Source organism: Oncorhynchus gorbuscha, linkage group LG24 (genome assembly GCF_021184085.1).
Source record: "Oncorhynchus gorbuscha isolate QuinsamMale2020 ecotype Even-year linkage group LG24, OgorEven_v1.0, whole genome shotgun sequence".
In the NCBI taxonomy this organism is placed as follows: domain Eukaryota; kingdom Metazoa; phylum Chordata; class Actinopteri; order Salmoniformes; family Salmonidae; genus Oncorhynchus; species Oncorhynchus gorbuscha.
In genome coordinates, this window is record NC_060196.1 from 29,901,174 (window position 1) to 29,927,869 (window position 26,696).

General features: G+C 45.9%; 1 protein-coding gene across 2 annotated transcripts in view; it reads right to left on the minus strand.

The window, feature by feature from the left end:
* The window catches only part of LOC124013351 (poliovirus receptor homolog), a 91,621-nt gene that overhangs the window by 33,567 nt on the left and 31,358 nt on the right, over positions 1-26,696 (minus strand). Inside the window, exons 5-7 of one of the 2 annotated variants that reach the window (XM_046327646.1) lie at positions 26,115-26,232; positions 25,351-25,499; positions 15,644-18,596 (exon numbers count right to left, since the gene is read on the minus strand). In XM_046327646.1, the coding sequence (XP_046183602.1) occupies positions 18,043-18,596; positions 25,351-25,499; positions 26,115-26,232 (821 nt within the window). In that variant the 3' untranslated portion in view covers positions 15,644-18,042. Of the gene's footprint in view, positions 1-15,643; positions 18,597-25,350; positions 25,500-26,114; positions 26,233-26,696 lie in introns of those variants that run through there. The other variant, XM_046327647.1, reaches the window with a different exon arrangement.

Here is a 26,696-nt window from a genome sequence, read left to right on the forward strand (position 1 = left end):
CCCAGGAGACGTAGGATACAGAGACCCACATGGCAGTTTGTGGGGACTTATGAAAATGTGTGGTAAGCCATTGGTAACCCACTGACATGCCCATTGAGTAACAGGTGTTGCTTCAAATGGTCTTGCAGACGATGCCGAATTCAGTCAGTCGGACCCCCAATGTGAGAAAATTAAAAATGTTAAGGTGCTTCCAAATCAATGTAACTACAGTCCTTTGAATAAATATTAACATGACATATAGTTAAGACTTTCATTCTGTCACTTCAACACAAGGCCGGTTTTCTTTAGTATTTAGCCCTAGGGCACATGTCAAACTCATTCCACAGAGGGCGGAGTGTCTGCTGGGTTTTCGCTCCTCCCTTGTTCTTGAATTAAGGTCGCTAATTAATCAAAGACTCCCTTCACCTGGTTGTGTAGGTCTTGATTGAAAGGAAAAAACAAAAACCCAGACAATAGAACCTCAATGAAATGAGTTTGACACTTATCATTCACAGTAGTCCTGATTTGGATTATTTTCCTACAGTATTTCAAAAATATATCCACAGGGAATAAGGATCCTTTTTTTCAATTTTCTCCTAAAATGACATACCCAAATCTAACTGTCTGTAGATCAGGACCTGAAGCCAGGATAAACATATTATTGATACCATTTGAAAAGGAAACACTTTAAAGTTTGTGGAAATGTGAAATTAAATGTAGGAGAATAACACATTAGATTTGTTAAACAAAAAAAACTTTTTCAAAAGTCTTGGAAATGCAAGAGAAAAGCAATGACAAAATATTGGAGTTTAGGCACAATTTCGATTTTGGCCACTACTCAATTTTACTGCCGAATTGGTCAATTGATACATTTTCAAGTACATAACTATAGAGAACACACAAAACATAATATGGTTATAAAAAAATATGTTTACACACTCCCAGGAAGGTCATACATGATGGAAAATTAGCTTCCCCACAGAAAATACACTAACCTTCATACATCAACATGGCATGGTGTGGAGGGTGTGGGGCCAGGAACGACAGAGGTTCAGACTTCAGAACCCAGTTCCTACATTCAAATCTCAAAATGTATTTTATCAAACAAAACTACATTTTATCTCCGGGACCCTCAAGATGACAAATCAGAGCAAGATTACTGAATGTAAGTACATTATTTACCTTCAGAGGTGAATGTATCAAACCAGTTGCCGTGATAAAAGTATTTATTGTTGTGCACTCTCCTCAATCAATAGAATGGTATTTTTTTCACTCTAATAACTACAGTAAATCATTGAAGCTTTCTGCACATATAAGACATGTCTATGTCCTGGAAAGTCTGATGTTACTTACGTCATTCTAGTCACATTAGCGCACATTAGCAACAACCATCCCGGTATAGGGAGTTTGAATTATTATATATATATTTTTTAGTCACTTTTGAGGAGTTATTTTCTATGCTACAGGAAGTGTTACTTTTACCAAGAAACTTACAAAAGGAATACTTCGAGGTAAAAAGGAGTTGGATATGGATGAAATTAAGCAAAAATAAATCTAATTGTACGGGATGCGAACAGGTGACTGATGTTGACGTCAAGCTGACGTATTCCTCAGAGTGACGTGACCTGACCTTTGCACTTTTCTCCCATTTATAGCCTAGTGGCTCATTGAGACACAACAACGTAAAAAAGAATCCCGTTTCAAGCTAAATCGCAAATTACAGCACCAAATAAGAGAAATAGCGTGTGTCAAAATATACATAGGCCTGTAAATCCAGAGACACAGAGACCCCCCCCCCCCAAAAAAAGGCAACATTATAGGGCAACAACATTATAGGAGGCAACAACATCCTCATTTAGCCCCTTTGAATCTACAATGTGTAAGGAGTGTTGTCAGAATGCCTCGGTGGTAGTTAATGTATGATGTCACATCCTCTTGATTAAATGTGGATGTGTTCTATGGCTGCAAAGAGCAGGGAGGAAGGGGAGCCATGGTTGGCGTCGATGCAGTGGTGCGCAAAAGCACAGTCCATGTTTTATTTTGAATAGCAGCCTTATGTTCCGCAATGTGAAGTTTCGATGCTCGTTTGGTCCGGACAATACAAGCAGCCCCCTCAGATCCATTTGAGCATGTACAGTGCATTTGGAAAGTATTCAGACCCCTTGACTTTTTCTACATTACAGCCTTATTCTAAAATGGATTAAATAGTTTCTTTCCTCCTTATCAATCCACACACAATACCCCATAATGACAAAGCAAAAATATATATTTTTTAAATGTTTGCAAATGTATAAAAAAAAAAAAAATGAAATCACATTTACATAAGAATTCAGACCCTTTACTTAGTACTTTGCTGAAGCACCTTTGGCAGTGATTACAGCCTTGAGTCATCTTGGGTATGATGCTACAAGTTTGGCGCACCTTTACTTGGGGAGTTTCCCCCACTCTTCTCTGCAGATCCTCTCAAGCTCGGTCCGGTTGGCTGGAGTGTCAACGCACAGCTATTTTCAGGTCTCTCCAGAGATGTTCAGCTCTGGCTGGGCCACTCAAGGACATTCAGAGACTTGTCCTGGAGCCACTCCTGCGTTGATTTGGCTGTGTGCTTAGGGACATTGTCCTGTTGGAAGGTAAACAGTCTCCCCATTCTGAGGCCTTGAATGCTCTGGAGCAGGTTTTCATCAAAGATCGCTCTGTACTTTGCTCCGTTCATCTTTCCCTCAATCCTGAATAGTCTCCCAGTCCCTGCTGCTGAAAAACATCCCCACAGCATGTTGCTGCCACCACCATGCTTCACCGTAGGGATGGTGCCAGGTTTCCTCTAGACGTGACACTTGGCATTCAGGCCAAAGAGTTCAATCTTAGTTTCATCAGACCAGAGAATCTTGTTTCATGGTCTGAGTCCTTTAGGTGCCTTTTGGCAAACTCCAAGCGGTCTGTCATGTGCCTTTTACTGAGGAGTGGCTTCCGTTTGGGCACTCTGCAGAGATGGTTGTCCTTCTGGAAGGCTCTCCCATCTCCACAGAGGAACTCTGGAGCTCTGTCAGAGTGACCATCGGGTTCTTGGTCACCTCCCTGACCAAGGCCTTTCTCCCCCGATTTCTCAGTTTTGCTGGGCGGCCAGCTCTAGGAAGAGTATTAGTGGTTCCAAACTTCTTCCATTTAAGAATTATGGAGGCCACTGTGTTCTTGGGGACCTTCAATGCTGCAGACATTTTTTTGTACCCTTCCCCATATCGGTGCATCGACACAATCCTGTTTCGGAGCTCCACTTACAATTCCTTCGACCTCATGGCTTGGTTTTTGCTCTGACATGCACGGTCAACTGTGGTACCATATATAGACAAGTGTCTCCCTTTCCAAATCATGTCCAATCAATTGAATTTACCACAGGTGGACTCCATTCAAGTTGCAGAAACATCAAGGATGATCAATGGAAACAGGATGCCCTTGATGTCAATTTAAAGTCTTATAGATAAGGGTCTGAATACTTATGTAAATAAGGCATGTTCATCATTTGCAAACATTTCCAAAAACCTGTTTTCGCTTTGTCATTATGCGGTACTGTGTGTAGATTGATGAGGGACGTGTTTTATTTAATACATTTTTGAATAATGTGTAGTGCTACGATTAATGAAGCTTTGTTTGTCTTTACCTGTTCTCGCATGGTAAAAAAAAAAAGCTTCAGTATTGGTCGTATTGTCACAATGAACACATTGTCCACACTTGTAATTGCCAGTGGATGGGCCTGGGAGCCAAGTCACACGCGTCTTGGTAGCTGCATGCTGTGCATAACGGAATCTGCCCGATTGCCTCCATTTGCTTCTGTGGTACGCTCAATGTCGTTAACTCTAGTAGATCTGGATCACTTGAGGGTGTTCCAGTGTTCCAATACAATGGATTTGACGTGACCGGCACATGGGCTGTACTCCTTGGAAAAACACAAACGTGGGGGAAACACAAACCCCCCTGGTTTCTATTAGTGCCAGTGAGTAGAAGCTCAGTCTCTCTTGCACGGGTATAGATAGGCCTGTTCAATGACACTCTTATCATACCCGCCTTGCAGGAACCTGGTGCACATATGAATTGAATTAAAGCCATTGTGTGTACAGTATTGTACCCCACAAGGCTATTGTATCTACAGACAGCGCATGGAGTATAACATTAACCAGATCCCGATCACACTGAATTAGACTGATTAGATTGGGCCTCAAATGGAAATAAAGCATTGCATAAGATATTGTATAGCATTAACAGAGTATGGCATGAACAGAGAGATAAAGATCCCCGGTTGCGCTCGTCGCTCCATTTCATTTCCCTCTGGCCTGAAGGTCTTTCTCCCTCCTCTTTATGGGTGACAAACTGCGAGACGCTTGCTCTGCCAGGCGAGTGTCGAGACTGGCGACCCAGGGGGAGTCAGGCAGCCAGAGAGCCAGGCCGTACAGATGGCATCTCAAGACGGACAGAAGCCACCGCATAGATCACAACACGGACGCCAGTGTAGTAGCTAATAGGCCTTGGGGCATAATAACGAGGGTACGAGGCGGGGACAATGGAAAGGGTAGAAAAGACATTCAAATATGGTTTCTACCCGTGCTGCCACCCAGTCATGGGGACAACAGGTCATGAATTGTGTTAGAGGAGTCGAACTGTGTTAGAGGGGAGCAAGGAGACAGTCTGGGGGGGGGGGAAGGGAAGACCGATAGAAAGATGTAAGAGAGAAATGAAATGAGTGTTTCTGTACCTAAAACAAGACAATAAAAACACCAACACTATTCACAGGAATCCACAACGAAACCGAGACGCGAAAGGCCAACAATTCTTCGAATGGATCGTCGCCTAGGTGCGGGGCTCCGCATGGGTGCCCATTACCCAGGAGTCAGTGCTTTGAGACTGCGGGCCGGACCGCCCACTCAGGCTTTCGAGTGTAATCGGGCCCGAGTAGGTGAGCCACGCTCGCTCGCCGTCTCCACTCGTCAGGCTAATGCAAATGGATGGATGGATGGACGGCGTCCCAGACGGGTGATAGATTGAACGAGTGACAGCTGGGTCAACGGCAGTGAGTGAGTGAGTGAGTGAGTGAGTGAGTGAGTGAGTGAGTGAGTGAGTGAGTGAGTGAGTGAGTGAGTGAGTGAGTGAGTGAGTGAGTGAGTGAGTGAGTGAGTGAGTGTGAGTGTGAGTGTGAGTGTGAGTGTGAGAGTGAGAGTGAGAGAGAGAGGAGTCATAGGATGGACTAGTTGATTAAGACTGTAAAGATGGTGAAAGGTAGTGGCAAGATGTCTCCACGTGTCCCGAGGGAAGAGACCCCAAGAACCGTAGCCCTGATGAACTGGATTCTGTTAGTGAGCCTGCCGTGTGAGAGGGCGGGACAGTGTGGGTGTATGTGTGCGTGAGACAAAGAGAAGAGAAGACAGAAAGAAAAAGGAAATGGAAAGAGTAAGAGAAAGAGAGAATGTGTGTGTGTGTGTGTGTGTGTGTGTGTGTGTGTGTGTGTGTGTGTGTGTGTGTGTGTGTGTGTGTGTGTGTGTGTGTGTGTGTGTGTAGCCAAATAAAGATAGTGGAGATGGATTGAGTGATGTGAAAGCGGATATGAGACTCCATTATATCACCCTCACGTTTGTCGGGCTAAGCTGGTCCGAGATGAAGACGGAAGGGATGAAAGACAAAATGAAACTGATATCCCGGGTGAAGATGTTCTCAGTAAGATCCTGACAATGAGATATGATCTGTCGGCTGGAAGAGAGATGGAGAGGGGATAGACGGACATGACAATGCCTCAGTCTTCAAAATGAGAAAGCGAGTGAGCGTGTTCAAGGAGGTAGACGGATGGATAGTTGGAGAAAATGAGAGAGGGAAGTACAAGACATGAAGCAATACGGCAAGCTGCACATGGAGGAGTTGTGCGAGTCTGACTGATACACAGAGTAAGGTGACGGGAGAGAGGTGGTGATGAAGGGAGCGAATGAAAAGAGCGATATGAAAGACGGGTGAAAAGATGAGGAAAGAAATGAGAGCGATATGAAAGATGAGAGTGGACTGAGGGGTTGAGTGGCTATTCATCATGCACTGAATAGATGGGTAAATATTTGAGGAATGAAAAGGCTCCTCTCCCCCTCTCCTTCTTGCTCTCTCTCAGATGGAAAAGGTATAGGATAAACAAACCAAGCTGTTTTTGTTCAAACTAATCCTCAAATTCCCTAGAGGCTGATATTGATTTTCAACAAACAAATGCAAAGGCATCCCCACAAATTAAAAACTTTTTTTTAAAGGCATTCCCACAAAAGTTAATAAAGGGCATTCACACATACTGTAGAAACGGTTCTGTTCGGTACAAGAGTAAATCCAATGAGACAAACACGCGCGCGCGCAATCATCCAGCCGCAGGCACGCGCGTGCCCAATCATCCAGCAGCACGCACGCGCGCCGCTCGCCCAATCATCCAGCCGCACGCACGCGCGCAATCATCCAGCCGCACGCACGCGCGCAATCATCCAGCCGCACGCACGCGCGCAATCATCCAGCCGCACGCACGCGCGCAATCATCCAGCCGCACGCACGCGCGCAATCATCCAGCCGCACGCACGCGCGCAATCATCCAGCCGCACGCACGCGCGCAATCATCCAGCCGCACGCACGCGCGCAATCATCCAGCCGCACGCACGCGCGCAATCATCCAGCCGCACGCACGCGCGCAATCATCCAGCCGCACGCGCGCAATCATCCAGCCGCACGCGCGCAATCATCCAGCCGCACGCGCGCAATCATCCAGCCGCACGCGCGCAATCATCCAGCCGCACGCGCGCAATCATCCAGCCGCACGCGCAATCATCCAGCCGCACGCGCGCAATCATCCAGCCGCACGCGCGCAATCATCCAGCCGCACGCGCGCAATCATCCAGCCGCACGCGCGCAATCATCCAGCCGCACGCGCGCAATCATCCAGCCGCACGCGCGCAATCATCCAGCCGCACGCGCGCAATCATCCAGCCGCACGCGCGCAATCATCCAGCCGCACGCGCGCAATCATCCAGCCGCACGCGCGCAATCATCCAGCCGCACGCGCGCAATCATCCAGCCACACGCGCGCAATCATCCAGCCACAGCCACACGCGCGCAATCATCCAGCCACAGCCACACGCGCGCAATCATCCAGCCACAGCCACACGCACGCAATCATCCAGCCACACGCACGCAATCATCCAGCCACACGCACGCAATCATCCAGCCACACGCACGCAATCATCCAGCCACACGCACGCAATCATCCAGCCACACGCACGCAATCATCCAGCCACACGCACGCAATCATCCAGCCACACGCACGCAATCATCCAGCCACACACACACACACAAAATCATCCAGCCACACACACAAAATCATCCAGCCACACACACAAAATCATCCAGCCACACACACAAAATCATCCAGCCACACACACAAAATCATCCAGCCACACACACAAAATCATCCAGCCACACACACAAAATCATCCAGCCACACACACAAAATCATCCAGCCACGCACACAAAATCATCCAGCCACGCACACAAAATCATCCAGCCACGCACACGCACCCAATCATCCAGCCACGCACACGCACCCAATCATCCAGCCACACAGGCAAACCCATCTACACACAGATCTACACACACATCAATCACCCATCCCACTCCACACACACTCCCACCATTCATCTCATCTTTGATTCCCTCTGCAAAGATGATGATTAGAAGAAAACACAACCCCGGGATATCAGCCCAGAACGTACAGAAGTGCGTCATTTTCCCCTCTCTTCTCTTTGGTTAGGATCTGGAGGAAGTAGCGCAACTCTAGAGTGGGAGCTGCCTGTTGGGAATCGTGCTGGCGGGGGAAAGCGCTGGATTAAACATGGAAGGATCTGCAGAATGCCGGGAGCCACGCACATAACACACAATCACGCGCACACCCTCCACTTCGCATTAAAATCATTTCCGTTTCGCAGGTCTATTCTTAGGCGCTAGAATACCCACTTCCTACTTCCCAACACGCATAAAGCAGCAGTAGAATGCTGGAGAACCAGAGGCCCTGTTGAATAGCTCTCCTAAGAACGAGTCAATCAATCTTCTCCATTACCCTTCTTAGAACGCCAATTAACCGTGGCTGGATCTAAGTGGAGGGAATAGAACGCTATGCTACTAAACGGTAGGTAGCCTATCGGCTACAGCGTAGGGCCAGTGCCAGTGCCTCTGGGGTGTCATACTAAACTCTGTCGATAACTAAAATATATTGGTGAATAAATAATTCTAGCTAATTGGGGGACAGAATATATTTATAAGCACGGAAATCGACTCTGCCGCACGAGCATGCTTTTACGGAACAGTGGATAGATAGCGCGCCAGACTTCGGGCTAGAAGGTTGAGGGTTCGAGACCTGCTCCCTGCCTGTTTCATTACAATACGTTGAACGGTACACTAAAGACCGTGTTCTGGATGGAGGAGAAAGCATCATGGCTGTGGATTTAAAAGGGGAACTCCGTAGCTCCAACAATAACTAAGCAGGCACCCCACCACTGTTTTGGTAAACAGCTGAGGGATGGGGTTGGATAAATATAACCACTTGTTTACAATTACACAAGCTTATAAGCTTTATATACACACACAAAGCTTCAAATGATTGGAGTCAGCCATTTCAGCGACACAACAGGTGTATAAAAATCGAGCATACAACCATGCAAATCTCCATAGACAAACATTGGCAGACAAACATTGGCAGAGGAATGGCCTTACTCAACGTGGCACAGTCATAAGATGCCACCTTTCCAACAAGTCGTCAGTTCCTCCACTTTTTGGACAAATCTGGGGTTGGCGGATGCTGGGTGAACGCTACCTGCCCGAATGCATAGTGCTAACTGTAGTTTGGTGGAGGAGGATTAACGATCTGGGGATGTTTTTCATGATTCGGGCTTAGTTCCAGTAAAGGGAAATCTTCACGCTACAGCATACAATGACATTCTAGATGATTCTGTGCTTCCAACTTTGTGGCAACAGTTTGGGGAAGGCCCTTTTTTCCTGTTTCAGCATGACAATGCCCCCGTGCACAAAGCAAGATCGTTACAGAAATGCTTTGTCGAGATTGGTGTGGAAGAACTTGACTGGCCTGCACCGAACCCTGACCTCAACCCCATCAAACACCTTTGTGATGAATTGGAGCACCGACTGTGAGCCAGGCCTAATCGTCCAACATCAGTGCCCGACCTCACTAATGCTCGTGGCTGAATGGAAGCAAGTCCCTGCAGCAAATGTTCCAACATCTATTGGAAAACCTTCCCAGAAGAGTGGAGGCTCTTATAACAATAAATGGGGGACCAACTCCATATTAATGCCCATGATTTTGAAATGAGATGTTCAACGAGCAGGTGTCCACATACTTTTGCTCATGTAGTGTATTTTGGGTTACAACAGTTAAACTAAGTTCACGAGGCATGTGTAAGTTATATTCTTCAAGAATCACTGGGTGTATATATATATATCATTCATTTAATAAGTCAAAAATGGATGCAGCAATCACAGATTGACCCTTTAAAAAACATCATTTCAATTTGACATTAAAAGATGTTCTTGATGGGGGAGAAAAGTATATAAAATGATAGTGGATTTAAAAGGCCTCTAGACAGTATGGCTGAGAGCAGTGGGGCAGGACTGAGCACACCTATCACTTCGCAGCCTACATAAAAAGGGTTCGAGAACTGGTGGACTCTGACCATCATTTCGCAGGGAACGATTGTGACCTGAGAAGCGATAGTGCAGTGGTGTGTTTCAGAGGTGTCAGTATTATCTTCAGAAGCCAGAGAGGGAAGAGAAAGAGAGAGCAGCCCGTCTGGTATCGCTCCCTCTGCTTTAGTCACCGCTGTGCAGAGAGCCAAACCGAAGATGACATGTCCGGTCTCCAAGTGCTCCAACCTCCTCTCCTTGGCTCAGTGTCACTTCCCTGGTTCAACATTCTGAACCTTGTCATTGCAGTTAGCGAGCCGGCGCTATCCATTACCCACTGTCCTGGGATCAGTTCGGATTGGCAACTTTAACCCGCATAACATCACATACCAACTGGTGACCACTTTACGTGTGGTAGGTAGATGCTGATTCTAGATCAGCTGGAAACGCGTTGAATCCTGTTGCTGCCGTAGCCTTCTCAAAAGCTGCTGTAGCGAGGTGCGCTCGCCGAGTTCTCACTCATGCGCACACGTACGAGGACGGGACACCCGCGAGTGTGAAACAGGCACAGCTGACGAAGTCACAAGGCTTTTCTTAAGAAACCTGTGTTCTAATAAATAACAGTGTGTGACGTGATTTTCACACATTACTGTAGGTTTTCCCTGGAAGCTGCTGCACATCGACTTGGTACTGGTACTCACTGTATAGGGCGGCAGCGTAGCCTAGTGGTTAGAGCGTTGGACTAGTAACCGGAAGGTTGCAAGTTCAAATCCCCGAGCTGGCAAGGTACAAATCTGTCGTTCTGCCACTGAACAGGCAGTTAACCCACTGTTCCTAGTCTGTCATTGTAAATAAGAATTTGTTCTTAACTGACTTGCCTAGTTAAATAAATAGTGGTTAAGAGCGTTGGGCGAGTAAACGAAAGGTTGGAAAAGGACTCATAAATAAGCATTGTACCGTTAGTCCGCACCTGTTGTTTACAAAGCATGCGACAAATAACATTTGACTTGAACTCGCAGGTGCTGTGACAACTGACGGCAAAACTGTTCACACAAATGTGAGTTTCTGACGAGAAACAGAGAGAACAATTCAGGAGGTGGTGAACTGGACAGGATTTTCTCCCTGGCTGACTATCTGTCCATCTCATTGAGAGACTGGCCTGGAGAAAAGACGCTGTAGGCCATTTATCTGTCAATCTGTGTCAATCCACTCAGCCAGAGTGGCGCGGGAAAGGTGAGAGAGGTGTCAGGTCCCAGGGTGGTCCACATAGGGCTCAATGGAAGACCCCCCTGCGGCTGTCCACAGTTCTGCCGGTCTATTAATACTGGACAGCAAGAGCCATTAGTGGCCTTGTCAATATACTGTGGGCAGGGCAAGCAGCCGGCGGGCCCGAACATAGTAGGCAATCAGGCGTTTCTGCTAGCCCTGCCCAGACACCCTCTGGTTAAGATCACAAGCCCCAAGGTAAATAACGAGCTACTAGGTCATGTGGGCGAGACACTTATTGACGAGTCGAGGAAAATCTTTTCAAGCATTCCAGTGCAATTTTATGGGCTACCGAGTACAAACAATGACATTCCACAAATAACACTACGGAAGAACGTGTTAGGCAGTTTATTTTACATTTCAGTTTTAATTTTTTATTTATAATCTCTCTCATTTAAAAAAAAAAATCATTTTCTAATTTGGCATGGAATTTTGCGGCCAACAAAACCCATAACAATTCACATTCTCTTACACATTGGTCTCGTGAGGAAATTATAGGTCCAACAGTCACTGTTAAAAGAAAAAAACCGGGGAACTAATAGAATAATATGCACCAAAATAAATAAGTAAATGAATGGAGTGCCAGCTAATGACATTATTTCGCATCGAGGCAGAAAAACGACATCCCATTACTATGACATGTGGGTCTACTTCAGTCGTTAATGTGCCCTGCTACATTATTTAACATTCTGCCTGTATGCCCCGCCAGAAACAATTGGTATCCTTCCACTTTGACAATTGACAACCAAAGGACTGTAGATTGTCTGGAGGTACAGTAATTGTTTGTTTCTTGTCACAATCCCACCTTCCAAAGCCATTACTAAGATTTACATGCCAGCAGACTTGAGGTAGATTGACTTTTGTAAAATATGACTCTTAAAAAAAAACAAAATCTTAAAAAAATAAATAAAAAAGTTTTTTTTTTCAGTACCGTTCCCTGAACTAAAACTAAGCCATTCGTGTCACAATCACCTGCATTAGGTCAACAAGAATAAAAGGCCCGAATGAAGAGGGATTGACAGAGTGCTGCAAAGAGGTGTAGTCAAGGCAACAGACGAGGACCTAAAGTGGACTCAGGAGGACCATAAATGTCTCGACTGCAGTAAAGAATTTTGCGGGGCAATGTAGTACCACAGGTTTGGGCTGAAGAAGCCACCTTATTTAAGTCCATACATTTTTTTTGTGTGTGGGGGGGGGGTCTGCAGTCAACAAACATCATCCAGCCCACATGTTATAAACAACACACTCAGCGAACCACGAATGCCTCCATTTTAAGATACTGCTCGTTGTCGTCAGTATTCTTTGCATGGCGGTCTCTAGCACTTTGGGTAACTGCACTTGTCTCGATAGGATGGTTGTCGAAGCATGTGATAGAATGTAACCGAACAGACCGTCCTGTGTGTAAACAACGAGAATCATTTCATTCCTATAATAAAGCTCCACCTAATAACCGCAAGGGCCGAAGCAAAAAAACATTGTCGATATACATCTTACATACGCAATCAAATGCGCAGACGGATCGCTAGGCTGGCTGAACGTCACACATAACAGACTCAAAATCATACTTAGAAATCCATCATACTTTAATAAAACACCAGAACACAAATATAATGTTGACAGGATGAACCGGAACGAAAGGTTCCAAATGAAAAACCACCCACACACACAGTCAGACGGTGACATAGAAGACATTGTTATTCTAGCAGCTTGTAGTGAGGAGACACAAACATCTTGGAATATAGGAACATTTTAATATTATTCATATTCTCCAGGTCACCATCCTGTCAATATTGTACACAACAACAACAACAACAACAACAAAACACTGTAGAATTGACCAGAAAAGATGAATATCTTGTTATACCAGCAGCTGGGCAGAACCGATGCACTAACGTAACCACATCAATTAGTAATGCATGTTGCAAGTATGTTGGATTTATTTATACTTTGTACACAAAGGGACACGGGGAATAATGCATGTGGCGAAACTGTGAATTTAAGGCTTTGTTTGGTGGTCTTGAGATTAGAGTCGGACAAGAATTGTAGGATGTCGTGACCCATTTATGCTTTTTAAAACCACCACCACCACCACCACCCTTACACAGGGCTGGTAATTGCATGCCAGAGACAGGCTTTTTATTCTGACATGGTCCTTAGAAGCTGGAGCACCACTTCCCACAGAGTGAAATTGGTGCTTGTTTACTTCTAAAAAATAAAATAAAAAACAGGGGAATGGCGAATCAAAGGTTTTAAGCCTCTGTAGAGAAAGACGTTGCCTCTCTGTTCATCTTAATAACAAGATGGAGAGTGATTGAGTCACAGGAGCCCAACGAGGAACAATCTTGCCCCCCCCCCCCCCGCTAATGGGAGGCATCGAACTCAAAGCGTGTGGCGGGTCAGGGAAATATAGTGTGTGTTTGAGAGAATTCTATGGGTGAAACAGATCTGCATGGGTGTGTGATTATATGCTCTCTAGTGGGAGTTTATCTGTGGAAGGGAGCGAGAGAGTGTTTGCGTGGAAAAGATGGTCAGAGCAGATTGGAGAGCAAGGTCCTCGATAATATACACCTCTACATACCAGCAGGCTACAAGATACATGCCTTGACACACATGTAATTAAATTAAGGTCATTTGTAGTCATTGGTTATTTTCCAACCATCTCCCATGATAGTAGTCTGTGACGTTTACCATTACCCACACTGCACTTATAAAGAAAATCTCTTAAGAGGGTATTGAAGATACACCTACTTCATTAAATGGATATCTTACATCAAGATATACACAACCAACACCTCACATAAGAACACTTATTTTTCTTAATTTAAAAAAAATGGGTACCCATTCACATAAAACATCATAAGGAAAACAGTTCATTTGAACACAGTGGTGATGATCTGATAATGTGATAGGAATCTGTGATTAGAGGTCGACCGATTAATCGGCATGGCCGATTTCAAGGTTTCATAACAAATCGGTAATCGGCCTTTTTTGGACGCCGATTATGGAGGATTACATTGCAATCCACGAGGAGACTGCTTTGCAGGCTGACCACTTGTTACGCGAGGGCAGCGTCAAAAGGACCTTGTGGCTGCAAGGAGTCAAGGTAAGTTGCTAGCTAGCATTAAACTTACCTTATAAAAAAACAATCAATCTTCACATAATCACTAGTTAACTACACATGGTTGATGATATTACTATATATGCTATATATATATATATATATATACTATATATGCTATATATACTATTTAGCAGACGCTTTTATCCAAAGCGACTTACAGTCATGTGTGCATACATTCTATGTATGGGTGGTCCCGGGGATCGAACCCACTACCCTGGCGTTACAAGCGCCATGCTCTACCAACTGAGCTACAGAAGGACCACAAGGTTAACTAGCTTGTCCTGCGTTGCATATAATCAATGCGGTGTCTTAATTTATTATCGAATCACAGCCTACTTTAATTTCGCCAAATGGGTGATGATTTAACAAAAGCGCATTTGCGAAAAATGTACCAAGCCATAAATAAACATCAAGACCTTTCTTAAAATCAATACACAGAAGTATATATTTTTTAAACCTGCATATTTAGTTAAAAGAAATTCATGTTAGCAGACAATATTAACTAGGGAAATTGTGTCAGTTCTTTGCGTTCAGTGCAAGCAGAGTCAGGGTATATGCAACAGTTTGGGCCGCCTGGCTCGTGTGAAGACCATTTCTTCCTAACAAAGACAGTAATTAATTTGCCAGAATTTGACATAATTATGACATAACATCGAAGGTTATGCAATGTAACAGCAATATTTTGACTTCGGGTTGCCACCCATTCAATAAAATACAGAACGGTTCCGTATTTCACTGAAAGAAAAATTTCGTTTTCGAAATGATAGTTTCTAGATTTGACCATTAAGTCTATGATTTATTATTTGATAGAGCAATCTGACTGAGGGGTGGTAGGCAGCAGCAGGCTCGTAAGCATTCATTCAAACAGCACTTTACTGCATTTGCCAGCAGCTTTTAGCAATGCTTGAGGCACAGCGCTGTTTATGACTTCCAACCTATCAACTCCTGAGATTAGGCTGGCAATACTAAAGTGCCTATATGAACATCCAATAGACAAAGGAATCTGAAATACAAATGGTACAAAGAAATAGTCGATGCATCATAATTCCTATAAAAACTACAACCTAAAACTTCTTAACTGGGAATATTGAAGAACTGGGAATATTGAACCACCAGCTTTCATATGTTCTCATGTTCTGAACAAGGAACTTAAACGTTAGCTTTTTTACATGGAACATATTGCACTTCTACTTTCTTCTCCATCACGGTTTTTTGCATTATTTAAACCAAATTGAACATTTACATTTACATTTAAGTCATTTAGCAGACGCTCTTATCCAGAGCGACTTACAAATTGGTGCATTCACCTTATGACATCCAGTGGAACAGTCACTTTACAATAGTGCATCTAAATCTTAAAGGGGGGGGTGAGAGGGATTACTTATCCTATCCTAGGTATTCCTTAAAGAGGTGGGGAACATGTTTCATTATTTATCTGAGACTAAATAGATTCTATTGATGTATTATATTAAGTAAAAATAAAAGTGTTCATTGTTCATTCAGTATTGTTGTAATTGGCATTATTACACATATATATTTATGTATATATTTATTTTTAATTATAATAAAAACATTATAAAATAACTAATTTAAAAAAATGTTTTAATGTTTTTATTTAAAAATAAGAAATCGGTATTGGCTTTTTTTTGGTCCTCCAATAATTCGGTATCGCCGTTGAAAAATCATAATCAGTCGACCTCTATCAGTGATAAGAAAAAGCAAAGGAGGGGAAGTGGGTCACAATATTTACAGAGCAACGGCCCGGACGCCAATACCCAATCAAGTTTCCATCTGGCCGGGGGTGGCACAGGAGACCACTCCAAAGGCCCTTTGAGCCAGTCCGGCTTCATCCCGGCTCCGCCAGTGTAATATTCATGTCCACGCGGGTCCCCGTGCTAAGCAGTTTCCTATCACAGTCCTCCAACCCCTTCATCAGTGAGGTTACTGTGCATGAAATGACTGATGAATGACTCAGAGATAGGCTTAGCCATCCATATGTATGACATTATGCAAAACAACTCCTGCATAACATTGGGCTATTGCGCGGTGAATCAGCATGTGGGATATACACAACTTGAATCTGTACAATCACGCTACATACACCCTTGCACAATACACACACACACACACACACACACACACACTAGGCCACTACGTTAAAGTGAACTGCGGCAATCTGACAGTGGAACATACTGCGGGTGGGGTTAGCCCCTTAACCTCGTTCCAAGTCTGGCAGCGATTCAAATTCGGTCAACTCAGAACTTGAAAAACACGGGCTTAGAACTAATGGGCCTCGCACATGGTCAGAAACATCCCCACACACAGTCACAGGCGTATTTTGTGTGTTACTGCTCCCCTTAGAAGGCCCGGCAGAGATTTGTCCATTAACATACAGCAAAAAAAAAAAAAACAACGACTCAGCATTTCGCCCTGCTAAAATAATGATAATACTGTATTTTGAAGTAGATGAATCGATCGTTGACGGTCGACAACAAGGCAGACGGTCGACCTCATAAAACTTCATAACTCCTACTGAGTTCGGGAGTGAAGTGTCGCAATTTCAGCCGTATGTGCGGCTTGTCTTATTATTAATGCTTGGGCTTATCTGCATTAAAAATCGCAAAAGCGCTCAATACCAGCCAGAAATCAGCCTCTCTCGCTCTATACCTCTACATAAGATAATGCGCAACAATTTTATGCTTCTTCTACTCCTGAATTAAACATGTGGGCTAGGAACAGTTTGTTCTGGTATAAAACAAAATATAAAAAAACGAGGGAAATATTCCGCCTCCGGTCCCTCGAGCATCAGCGGCGAAACATTTCTTTACCATTAAATAGACGGTGCGTTTATTGACTTGCCGGGGAAATGGAGTCCGCTTCCTTTTTGTTTTTTAATTGGTCAAACTGACAGGCAGAGCAGGAGGTTCAGTTAGAGCTGGGTGTGCATGTCGATCTGTCTCATGCTATCGCTAGGCAGACTAGACGTGGCTCCGATCATTACAGGAGCTGGCTGGTCCCTCAGCGTGGAAGGCCAGTACAAGCCTGGCACTGGGCCCAATACCCTGGGATGGTGCCAGCTGACCCCGCTGCCCTTTGCTTCAGCAGTGACGTTCCACCAACATGAACCGCCAAAAGACAGTTGGGAAAAACAAACAGATCTGGTCGCTCCATTTCTCTCATCCAAACCCCAGCTCCAGCTCGGTCTACCACGTCGTTGGCCTCCCATATGTAAAAGAAAATAATGAAGAGAGAAAAAAAAGAAAGGAAAAGAAAAAGAAGGAAATGGAAGTTGGTGGGACTAACTCTGCCTAAGTCATTATATATGAGTCATTAACACCAAATGTGGTTTCAACAAGGCCTGAAGGCCCAAACATCTTGATAATACAAAATACCATTTTTACGTAACACTGTGCTATGGAACGCCTGTGATGATGCACACGAAGACAACAAGTTACAGCTCGGTTCCTCGTCCTCCGCATGGCGGTCCGCTGGAGGACGTCTTCAAGCAGTAGCCGTGGTGATAGAACGAGTGTGACCATCTAGGAATGCGTCTAAAAGTTGTACCACGAAGGCGACATTGAACAGTACGTTTCCTTACCGAGAAAAAGTCTTTAGTGTTTGCAGTCCTGTGGATTAGTGGGCTACTAAACGCAGTCACATGGTCACTCTTCACGTTTCACTTGCTAAGATGAAATGGAGCAGTAAGCAGCATTGAAGATGAGTTACATTGTTACAATTTATTTTGGTAGACTGACTGACTTATCGAGATGCCGAGTCATTGACCAGCGCACTCAAGTCATCATTCCGCTTCTTCCTCAGTTACAGTTCAGTTTCAACACCTTCTTTTGTTTCTGTAGTTATTTTTTTGTGTAAAATTATCATAAGCGTAGCATGTCTATTTAGTATGCAGGGGGATTGGTGGTTGTTGGTGGACTCTCCACCCTGTCCTCAGCTCTCCCTCCTGGACCCTGTTGGTTGACCGCCCCTCTCTAGACATAGATGGCAGTCCGGGAGATGACCGACCCGTCCCGCTGTGACTCCATGTCGTCGTCGAGGTACGTGCTGACCCCTCCCATCTCTTCGTTGTGCCGGTGGATGTGATAGGCTGGAACCATGCCCACGCTAAAGCTGTCGTAGCGCTCCTCTTCCTCCTCCAGGCTGTCGTCGAGGGCGTCAAATTTCCTGCGCTCCGCCTCGTCCATCTCGCTGCTCAGCAGGATGTCGTGGGCGGTGGGAGTGGAGCCTGGCGGGCCGTGGAAGTCGTTGACATTCTCCGCCAGCGCTCCGGGGTCGCTCTCGCGGTACGTATAGATGGGCCCGTTGATGTTGGCCCCAGTGCCTTCGTTCTTGTTGCCAGCTCCGCCGAAGAGGCGGGCTTTGTTCCCGTAGGCGCCAGGCTCTCCGTTGCCGGGGTAACCGCGCCGTTGCCGGCGACTGCGGGTCACCAGGACAGCAATCAGCGAGCTGACCAGCAGTAGGGCCAGCAGGCTGCCGATGGTAGCCCCCGCCACCACGCCCGCATTCGACGGGTCCACTATGGCCTCTGAAAAGGGGGGAGGAGAGGAGCAAAAGGTAGAGGGAGAGACAAAAAAAATGGGGGGAGGAAAGAGGGGGTTGGTCGGTTTTTAAATGGGCCTCTTTCCGTAGGAGTAGTGTTGTTGTTCTGGTGATCTCCTGGTGAGATGCGGTCAGTGAGGTGGTGTCTCGATTAGTGTTGTAGCGATTTGACTGGGATTGATTCCTCCCCTTTAGTTGCAGTTTTTGTTTTTGAAGCCCCCCGTTGCCCATTTCTACGTTCCTAGTACCGTTGGTGTGAGCCAAGTTTGAGCCGGTCCACTCTTTTTTCGGTAGAGAAACAAAAATGAGGAACACATAGTGACCCACGATGTGACGAATCCCTGGTCTGAGAATTTGACCGAGGCGTACATCGGGCACAACAACACAGAGACGAGAGACAGGAAAAGGGAAGTGAAAGGGGACTATAGAAGTGGAAATGACTAGCACACTGTGGTCATGCATGATGGAACTGAAAAATGGAACAGGTCGACATACTGCTCTGCCCCCCCCCCCCCCGCCCCTGATCGGTCAGTTAGTTTAACCCCGGGCTATGAGCGCTCCCCCACTGTAAACCAGAAACCAGTGTAAACGAAGCAACTCAACTCAGAGTCACACAAGGCAAAAACCCACCTGCAGTTTGATCCATTCCAAAAACCAGACCCCATACAGGGCAACTTGGAATGCACTGCCAAGACAGAGGGCTAGGGAGACGCAAGGCCCTGACGTCCATATCTAAATCTGGGTATAGGGAGGTGAAAACATCAAAGCCACAGCACAGGGAGAAACAGGACAAGGGTAGTTGGGAGTCAGGACTAAATTAACCAGAAAGGGGTAATAAATGTCAAAAATGATCACAGCGAGCTTATATCACCGCCTATATTACTGTCACTCATAGAGATTAGGGGGAAGGAGCACAACAGCCGACCTGAACCATCTTTTCCTGTTTCAGCGAATCACAATTTAGCGAACAGGAAAAAGGCAGGGGAAATAAAATGGACCTGGAATGGATGTTGAAAATAATGAGGAGTACGATTTCAGGTTCATGCTGTACAGTACAGGTAAAGTACCCATATGTATAGAACTGTAAATATCCAATAATATTTATAAGGTTGATGCACTCAAGGCACTTAACGTGTCGAGAGGGAATGTACAGAGTTGGGCTGCCAGTGCTGTACAGTGTGAACTCTATCAATTGGGGTAAGAGCACCTTCTCAACCTCTGCATGCACGTTCACCTCAAATCTTCCGCCCCGTCTCCCCCTCCCCTGAAAAGCTCCAGTGTTTCCATGACAATCTCAATCATTTCAATTTCAAGTAGTCTAGTCTGAAGCGACTGGGGCGTTTCTTCAAATCACACCAATTCCCTCCCTCTCTTTCAGTGTTGGAAGCCGACAAAAACGAGCACACAGTCTTTTTTTTTAACTCCGCAGTTTCTCAGTTCTCTACAGCCCATTTAATCCCCCTCTCTCTCTCCGGAGACGTGGAAGTTTCTAAACAATTTATTTCGGAGAACGCCGGGCAGATGTGCTTAAACTAACACACAGAGCTCTCCCTCACACGCACACACACAGAATTTAATTGCGGTGCTCGTTCTTCCCACTAGAGGTGAGAAACGCTAGGAGGCATCCCCCCCACCTCACCCCGGTGACATCCCCCACCCTTAAGTCAATCTGCTTCCTCATTCACCAACGCCTTCTTCCCAGCTGCAGTCTCTACGCAGCAGTAACACCGTATTCACACAGTCGGCAAGCACTCTTAAGTGGCCTTGCTGGCTGCTGTGAGGATGTGTCGACAGCACACAACAAGGCGGGGGTGGACTAGCGTAGTGCCGAGGGCGCCCCTCCCAGTCTGACACGCCACCACAACAACGTAAGCGAGGAGTTAATGAAAAGAAACGACTGCATTGCATGATCGTAAAATAAAAATACATCCTGGAAAGCAGATGGGTGAATCTGGATCGGGTATTGATTTTCCAGTGTTGGTGTCTGGCGGTACGTGGCTAGATAGTAAACACACCGCATTTCATAGCTGCAAAGGATAAGCATCTTGTTAACGGCTATACTCTGCATACTGGATAATATAAATGTTGAGCGGTCCATCAACAAATATTATTGGGTTACCGTCTAAACACATCTGATGGTTTCGCTTACGGCACATCATTTAGACGCCAATGTTACAGTACACGAGGCACACAATTTACACATTTGTCAGCACCGGTTTGTCTTAAGACTCAATAAATTCATAACATGAATTTCTATTCTTAGATAAAGGACTCGGATTCTCAATCAGTTCCGCAACTACTGTACCAAGACTGCATTATACACAGGCATGCATTTCGAGACCAAATCTAAGTTGGACAAATCCTGCTGCGATGATTGAATCCAGGACCTTGGCTGTTGATCGAGCTCAACAAACCGACACACGGTGAATAGCAATGCTGCAATTGGCCTCAAAATGAGTTATTCTGTGTTTCCATGAGTCATTCACGAGGGGAAGCTGAAGGGACAGAGAACCGGAAAGAGAGAGAGAAAATGAAGTGTGTGTGGTTCCAGGTTCATTCTTCCAGTACAGAGTGAGGAGGCCCAGTCACAGTACCCGTCCTGAAGGATTTAGGGCACTGGGTCTTGAGTTGACTACCCATTGATTAATGATGGGGGATTATTGAGACAGATAGTCATCTGATGTGCCATAAGAGCTCACCCTCTGGCTAATTGAAAAAGGTAGCTTCATGACCCTGGAGGATTACAGAGCTATGCTCCTGCCTGGGGTTATGCAGATAGTGCAGCCTGTTTCTGCTGGGCCAGGCCAGGGGGCAGTTGCATTTACAAGCATGGGGGGGGAATGAGGAAAATGACAAAGCACAAAATGGCAGGGTGTGAGCGGTTAATGCAACGGCAAAGCGTTCGGGCTTAGACTTTATCATTCAAATTGAAATGCAGCCGCTCGCAGGCAAGGCAATCATTGCCCTCTGCTTGGGTCTGTTAGACGTCTGGCAGTGGAATGACAAATCAGGCATATCATTCTGTCGCTCGTTGACGTCAAACGGCTGAGGCAGAGCGGGATTGGAATTGGAAGGGGGGGGGGGGTCTCTCCTGAGAAAGTCTGGCTGCTACCTCAGGTAGGGTTGGTGGAGAACCTGACAGAGTAAAATTGAAAATGTGGCCCAAGTTCAGTGAAGGAAGCACAAGGTGGTTGCTGACATTTGAATGAAAGACAAACAAAGTCTTCCTGACTATTAAGTCATGAACCACCCATTTCCATCAGAAATATTTAGGAGATATACGGTGCATTCAGACCCCTCGACCTTTTCCACATTTTGATACATTTACAGCCTTATTCTAAAAATTGATTAAATTAAGTTTTTTTCATCATCAATTTACACAGAATACCCCATAATGACAAACAGCTTTTTATAATTGTTGGCAAATTTATAAGTAAATAAAAAACAGAAATACCTTTTTTACATAAGTATTCAGACCCTTTGCTATGAGACTCGAAATTGAGCTCAGGTGCATCCTGTTTCCATTGATCATCCTTGAGATGTTTCTACAATTTGATTGGAGTCCACCTGAGGTAAATTCAATTGATTGGACATAATTTGGAAAGGCACACACCTGTCTATAAGGTCCCACAGTGGACGATGCATGTCAAAGCAAAAACCAAGCCATGAGGTCGAAGGAATTGTCCTAGAGCTCCGAGACAGGATTGTGTCGAGGCACAGATCTGGGGAAGGGTACCACAAACTTTCTGCAGCATTGAAGTTTCCCAAGAACACAGTGTCCTCCATCATTCTTAAATGGAAGAAGTTTGGAATCACCAAGACTCTTCCTAGAGCTTGCTGCCCGGCTAAACTGAGCAAAATCGGGGAGAAGAGCTTTGGTCAGGGAGGTGACCAAGAACTCGATGGTCTCTGACAGAGTTCCTCTGTGGAAATAGGAGAACCTTCCAGAAATACAACCACCTCTGTAGAACTCTACCAATTAGGCCTTTATGGTAGAGTGGCCAGACAGGAAGCCACTCCTCAGTAAAAGGCACATGACAGCCCGCTTGGAATTTACAAAAGACACCTAAAGGACAACGACCATGAGAAACAAGTTCCTCTGGTCTGATGATACCAAGATTGAACTCTTTGGCCTGAATGCCAAGCGTCCCATCTGGAGGAAACCTGGCACCATCCCTACGAAGAATGGGAGAAACTCCCCAAATACAGGGTTTAAATGGACCAACCATCAGCATTCCACCAGACTGGGTTAGCATGCAGAGCTTAAAGGGATAGTATGACATTTTGGCAACTAAGCCTTTTTTCTACTTACTCAGAGTCATATGAACATAATGAGCATGTTTTGGTAGACTTCCAGTTATTGCGCTAATGCTAATTAGAGACATAAAAATGGCATCCATGAGTTCATCTGACTCTGGGTAGGTAGAAAAAAGGCTTAGTTGCCAAAATGTCATACTATCCCTTTAAGCTCTGCATGCTAACCCAATCGGGTGGTGCTAATGTCCAAGGTTTGTCAATTTTGCTAGTTCTTTGGGGTTAGTTCTTTGTAACACGCCTCTTCAGGCCACGGGCAAGGTTACTGGGTCACATTGGACTATCACTGCAAACTACCTCCAGTACATCTAGTATCATTGGAGGCAAATGGGCAGATGTTCATGGTAGATATTCTCTAACTTGTTTATTTGTACCTTCCCGCCAGGCTCTCCATTGGGCAGGCTTAGCCTCTTTCTGAGCACCACGGGACAGTCTCTGATAAACCACCATGGCCAGGTGCCTGCCTCTCTCCTTATCTCCCTCACAGAGATGAAACCTCACGGTCTGGCAGTTCTCACTACAACCCCCTTAACATGGCCTGAGGTGGGAAACAAACATCTGATAAATGGAGGAGGATTCAAATCGGCTCAATGGAGACGGATTAATCAAGATGTGACAATCAATTAAAGGATGAACTTCCAGTGGCCTGCAGCCATTCCAGCCCTGAGGACAAAACCAGGACTAAGGCTACAATACTAGCACCGGGTTTATGTCAGCAGCCATTCAGTGCCAGCATTTCTCTCTAAGCTAGATTAGTTTATTATTCTTTCCCTGTGGAGGAAAGTCTGTAAGCCCAGAGGATGGCATGCCTGAGGCAGTAGAGGAAGTAATGTGTGTGTGTGTGTGTGTACGCGCTGGTCGCTTCAGAAGTGTTCCAGTGCACAGTGAAAATGGACAGAGCCAGCTGGACAGCCCACAAAGGGAGCCCCCCTCAAGGGAAACAAGGGGTCGCGAACCCCCGCCAGGCCTTTGAAAGTCTAGCAGGAGTCATCTAAGAGTTCTATGGAATGTTCTGTTATTGTTTTTCCCCCCTCTCTGCCGCTCTCTCTACGAGGACAGATCCAGCTGACACCTCGTCGACACTAACACGCCATCTCTGGCACGTGCCCGCTGAGCAAGTGTCGAGCGAGAGACCGGTGCATTTTCCTCTCCTGTCAGCAGAACTTAGTTCTGTATTTTACTCAGAGGTCGTGGGTCACGTTACCGAGCACTCCTCTTTAAAACGTAGAGGAGAAACGTCATCTTCTACTTTGTGCTCGGCACCTCCCGTCAACCCTCGCTACAATCACAACCTCAAAAGGGGTGTTACGAAAGCCACCACCAGACAAATAGAGCTTGGCGCTTTCATCTGAAGTTAAAGGGAACAGAGAGTGCTTTTAAAAATGGTTTCAGGAGTGAAAATTAAGGGAGCCGATTGAATTTGTGCTACAATTGGTTTCGTTTAGAAGAAGAAAAAAAATTCTGGCACCATCGCTTAGGATGAAACTGGAGGTTGGACCAGATTCTCTCAAGTACTTGCAAAGACGTGGTGCTGGTGGGAGTGCCAGCCAGCCCAAATACAGTGGTCACAAGGCAACGCTGCTAGCCAGAGCTCACTTCTTCCCCACCTCCCACACGTTTCAGTGCCTACAAAGCACCTTGGAGAACAAAGGGAGACAATTCAAAATCTCTGAAAGGATTCCCACGGATTCTAAATGTAGCTTTCACAGCGTCTTTGGTGAGAACAAGTGCTAACTGCACTGGCTCCACTGATCCAAAAGGCAGCACCCATTTTGACCAGGCAGAATCCAAATGTGACAAAGCACAACTGACATCTTGCAAAACCATAACTGACGCTAGCCAATGTAAGGCTGTTTTTGTGTTCATTGGATCAATGTGTGAAAGCAAGAGAGGAGAAACCGCAGCATATATGAATACAGGGGAAATCTGTTGAAAGTGCATGCAGAGGAAGAGCGGACTCTTATTTTGAAGGGAAGGGGGGGGGGCCAGACCTACACTAAGGATGTTAGTGGGGAGAAAAGAAAACCCGGCAAACTGGCTCACACCAACCGATTTCCCGCATGAATAGAAGAACCCTTCAAAGAACCCCTAAAAGCCAAACCTTCACCCCCTTTAACCTACCCAGCAGACGACAGAGTTAGCTGTGAGAGAGCCTTGGTCTCTCTGACAGTGTAAATGATGGAAAAGACCCCTGTGTAGCTCTGATCCCTGTGTGTGTGTGTGTGTGTGTGTGTGTGTGTGTGTGTGTGTGTGTGTGTGTGTGTGTGTGTGTGTGTGTGTGTGTGTGTGTGTGTGTGTGTGTGTGTGTCCACAAAATGTCCACACCCGTGTTCGCTCGTGGGCTGGAATGTGTGCATCAGTGTGTGTACATAAGACTAAGTAAGAGTACGCAGGCGGCGGTCACGTGCTCAGTGGGCTTGACTCACCGATGACCGCCGTGGTGACCTGGTGCTTGCTCACTCCCAGCCGGTTCTTCACCTCGCAGACAAAGGTGGTGTTCATAGCCTCGTCCACCTTCCGCACGATCAGCTTGTTGTCGGCGATCTGTACCGTGTCAGGTATCCGACCGGACATGCTGTGTGTGTTTGTGTGTGTGTGTGTGGGGGGAGGAATATGAGAGAAGGAGGGAGGACAGAGATTAACGATTTGGAAGAAGCACAGCCTGGTGATGAGTTCCTATCTGGTTCCATATTCAAGACCTCAACTGGAGGAGCAGGCTGTAACAGTCCAACCGCCGTCTGTCTATCACCACCAGACAAAATTAAGACCATGTGGATAATCAACAAGAGAAAAACAAATTAAATATGTTTTTCTTTTCCGTATAACCGATGCAGAGATACTTGTGTCCCCCATTAAGAGATGAAGGCAAGCTGCTGGGACCCAGAGGACGGGCAATATTGGTGCTCGAGCAGATCAGATTGGAATTGCTAATTGATTGTTTTTGGATGACTGACTCCCTTCTGTTGTCTGGGATAGATCGGGGAGACGCTGTCCAAAACGGGTAGGGATATTCCTAAAGTCTGGGATAGTCATGAGATGGGCATTCACTGAGTCAGGGACTGTCAGGGACTGCAATGGGAGGGATACTCCAAATGCCTGGGACTGTCATGGCTACTCCAATCCAAAGGCCTGGGACTGCAATTGGGGGTACTCCAAAGATCAGGGGCCAGCTATGGGAAGATTAACTCACGCTGTCCAAGTAACGTTGGTGGGGGCAGGGTTGCCAGTGGCCTTGCAGGTCAGGACAGCGTCGGTCCGGCCAATGTACCAGTTGTTATCATAACCCACTATGGACACAGTCGGGGGATCTGAGAAGGAAGGGGCAAGGAACACACACACAGAGACAGAGACAGAGAGACAGACAGACAGAGAGACAGAGAGACAGACAGAGAGACAGACAGAGAGAGACAGAGAGAGACAGAGAGACAGACAGAGAGAGAGAGAGACAGAGAGACAGAGAGACAGAGAGACAGAGAGACAGAGAGACAGAGAGACAGAGAGACAGAGAGACAGAGAGACAGAGAGAGAGAGACAGAGAGACAGAGAGACAGAGAGACAGAGAGACAGAGAGACAGAGAGACAGAGAGAGAGAGAGAGAGAGAGAGAGTTACTGTGAATTGGAGCGACCAAGTGAACACTGATTGCCTACTGGGGTGCAGGAGTGGGAGAAGCTTCAACACAGAGGTTTTCACAGCGAGACTTGTCCAACAAAGCATCACTGAAACTGAAACCTACCGCCGGAGGATTGCAGAGATATGACTGGGGACCGATG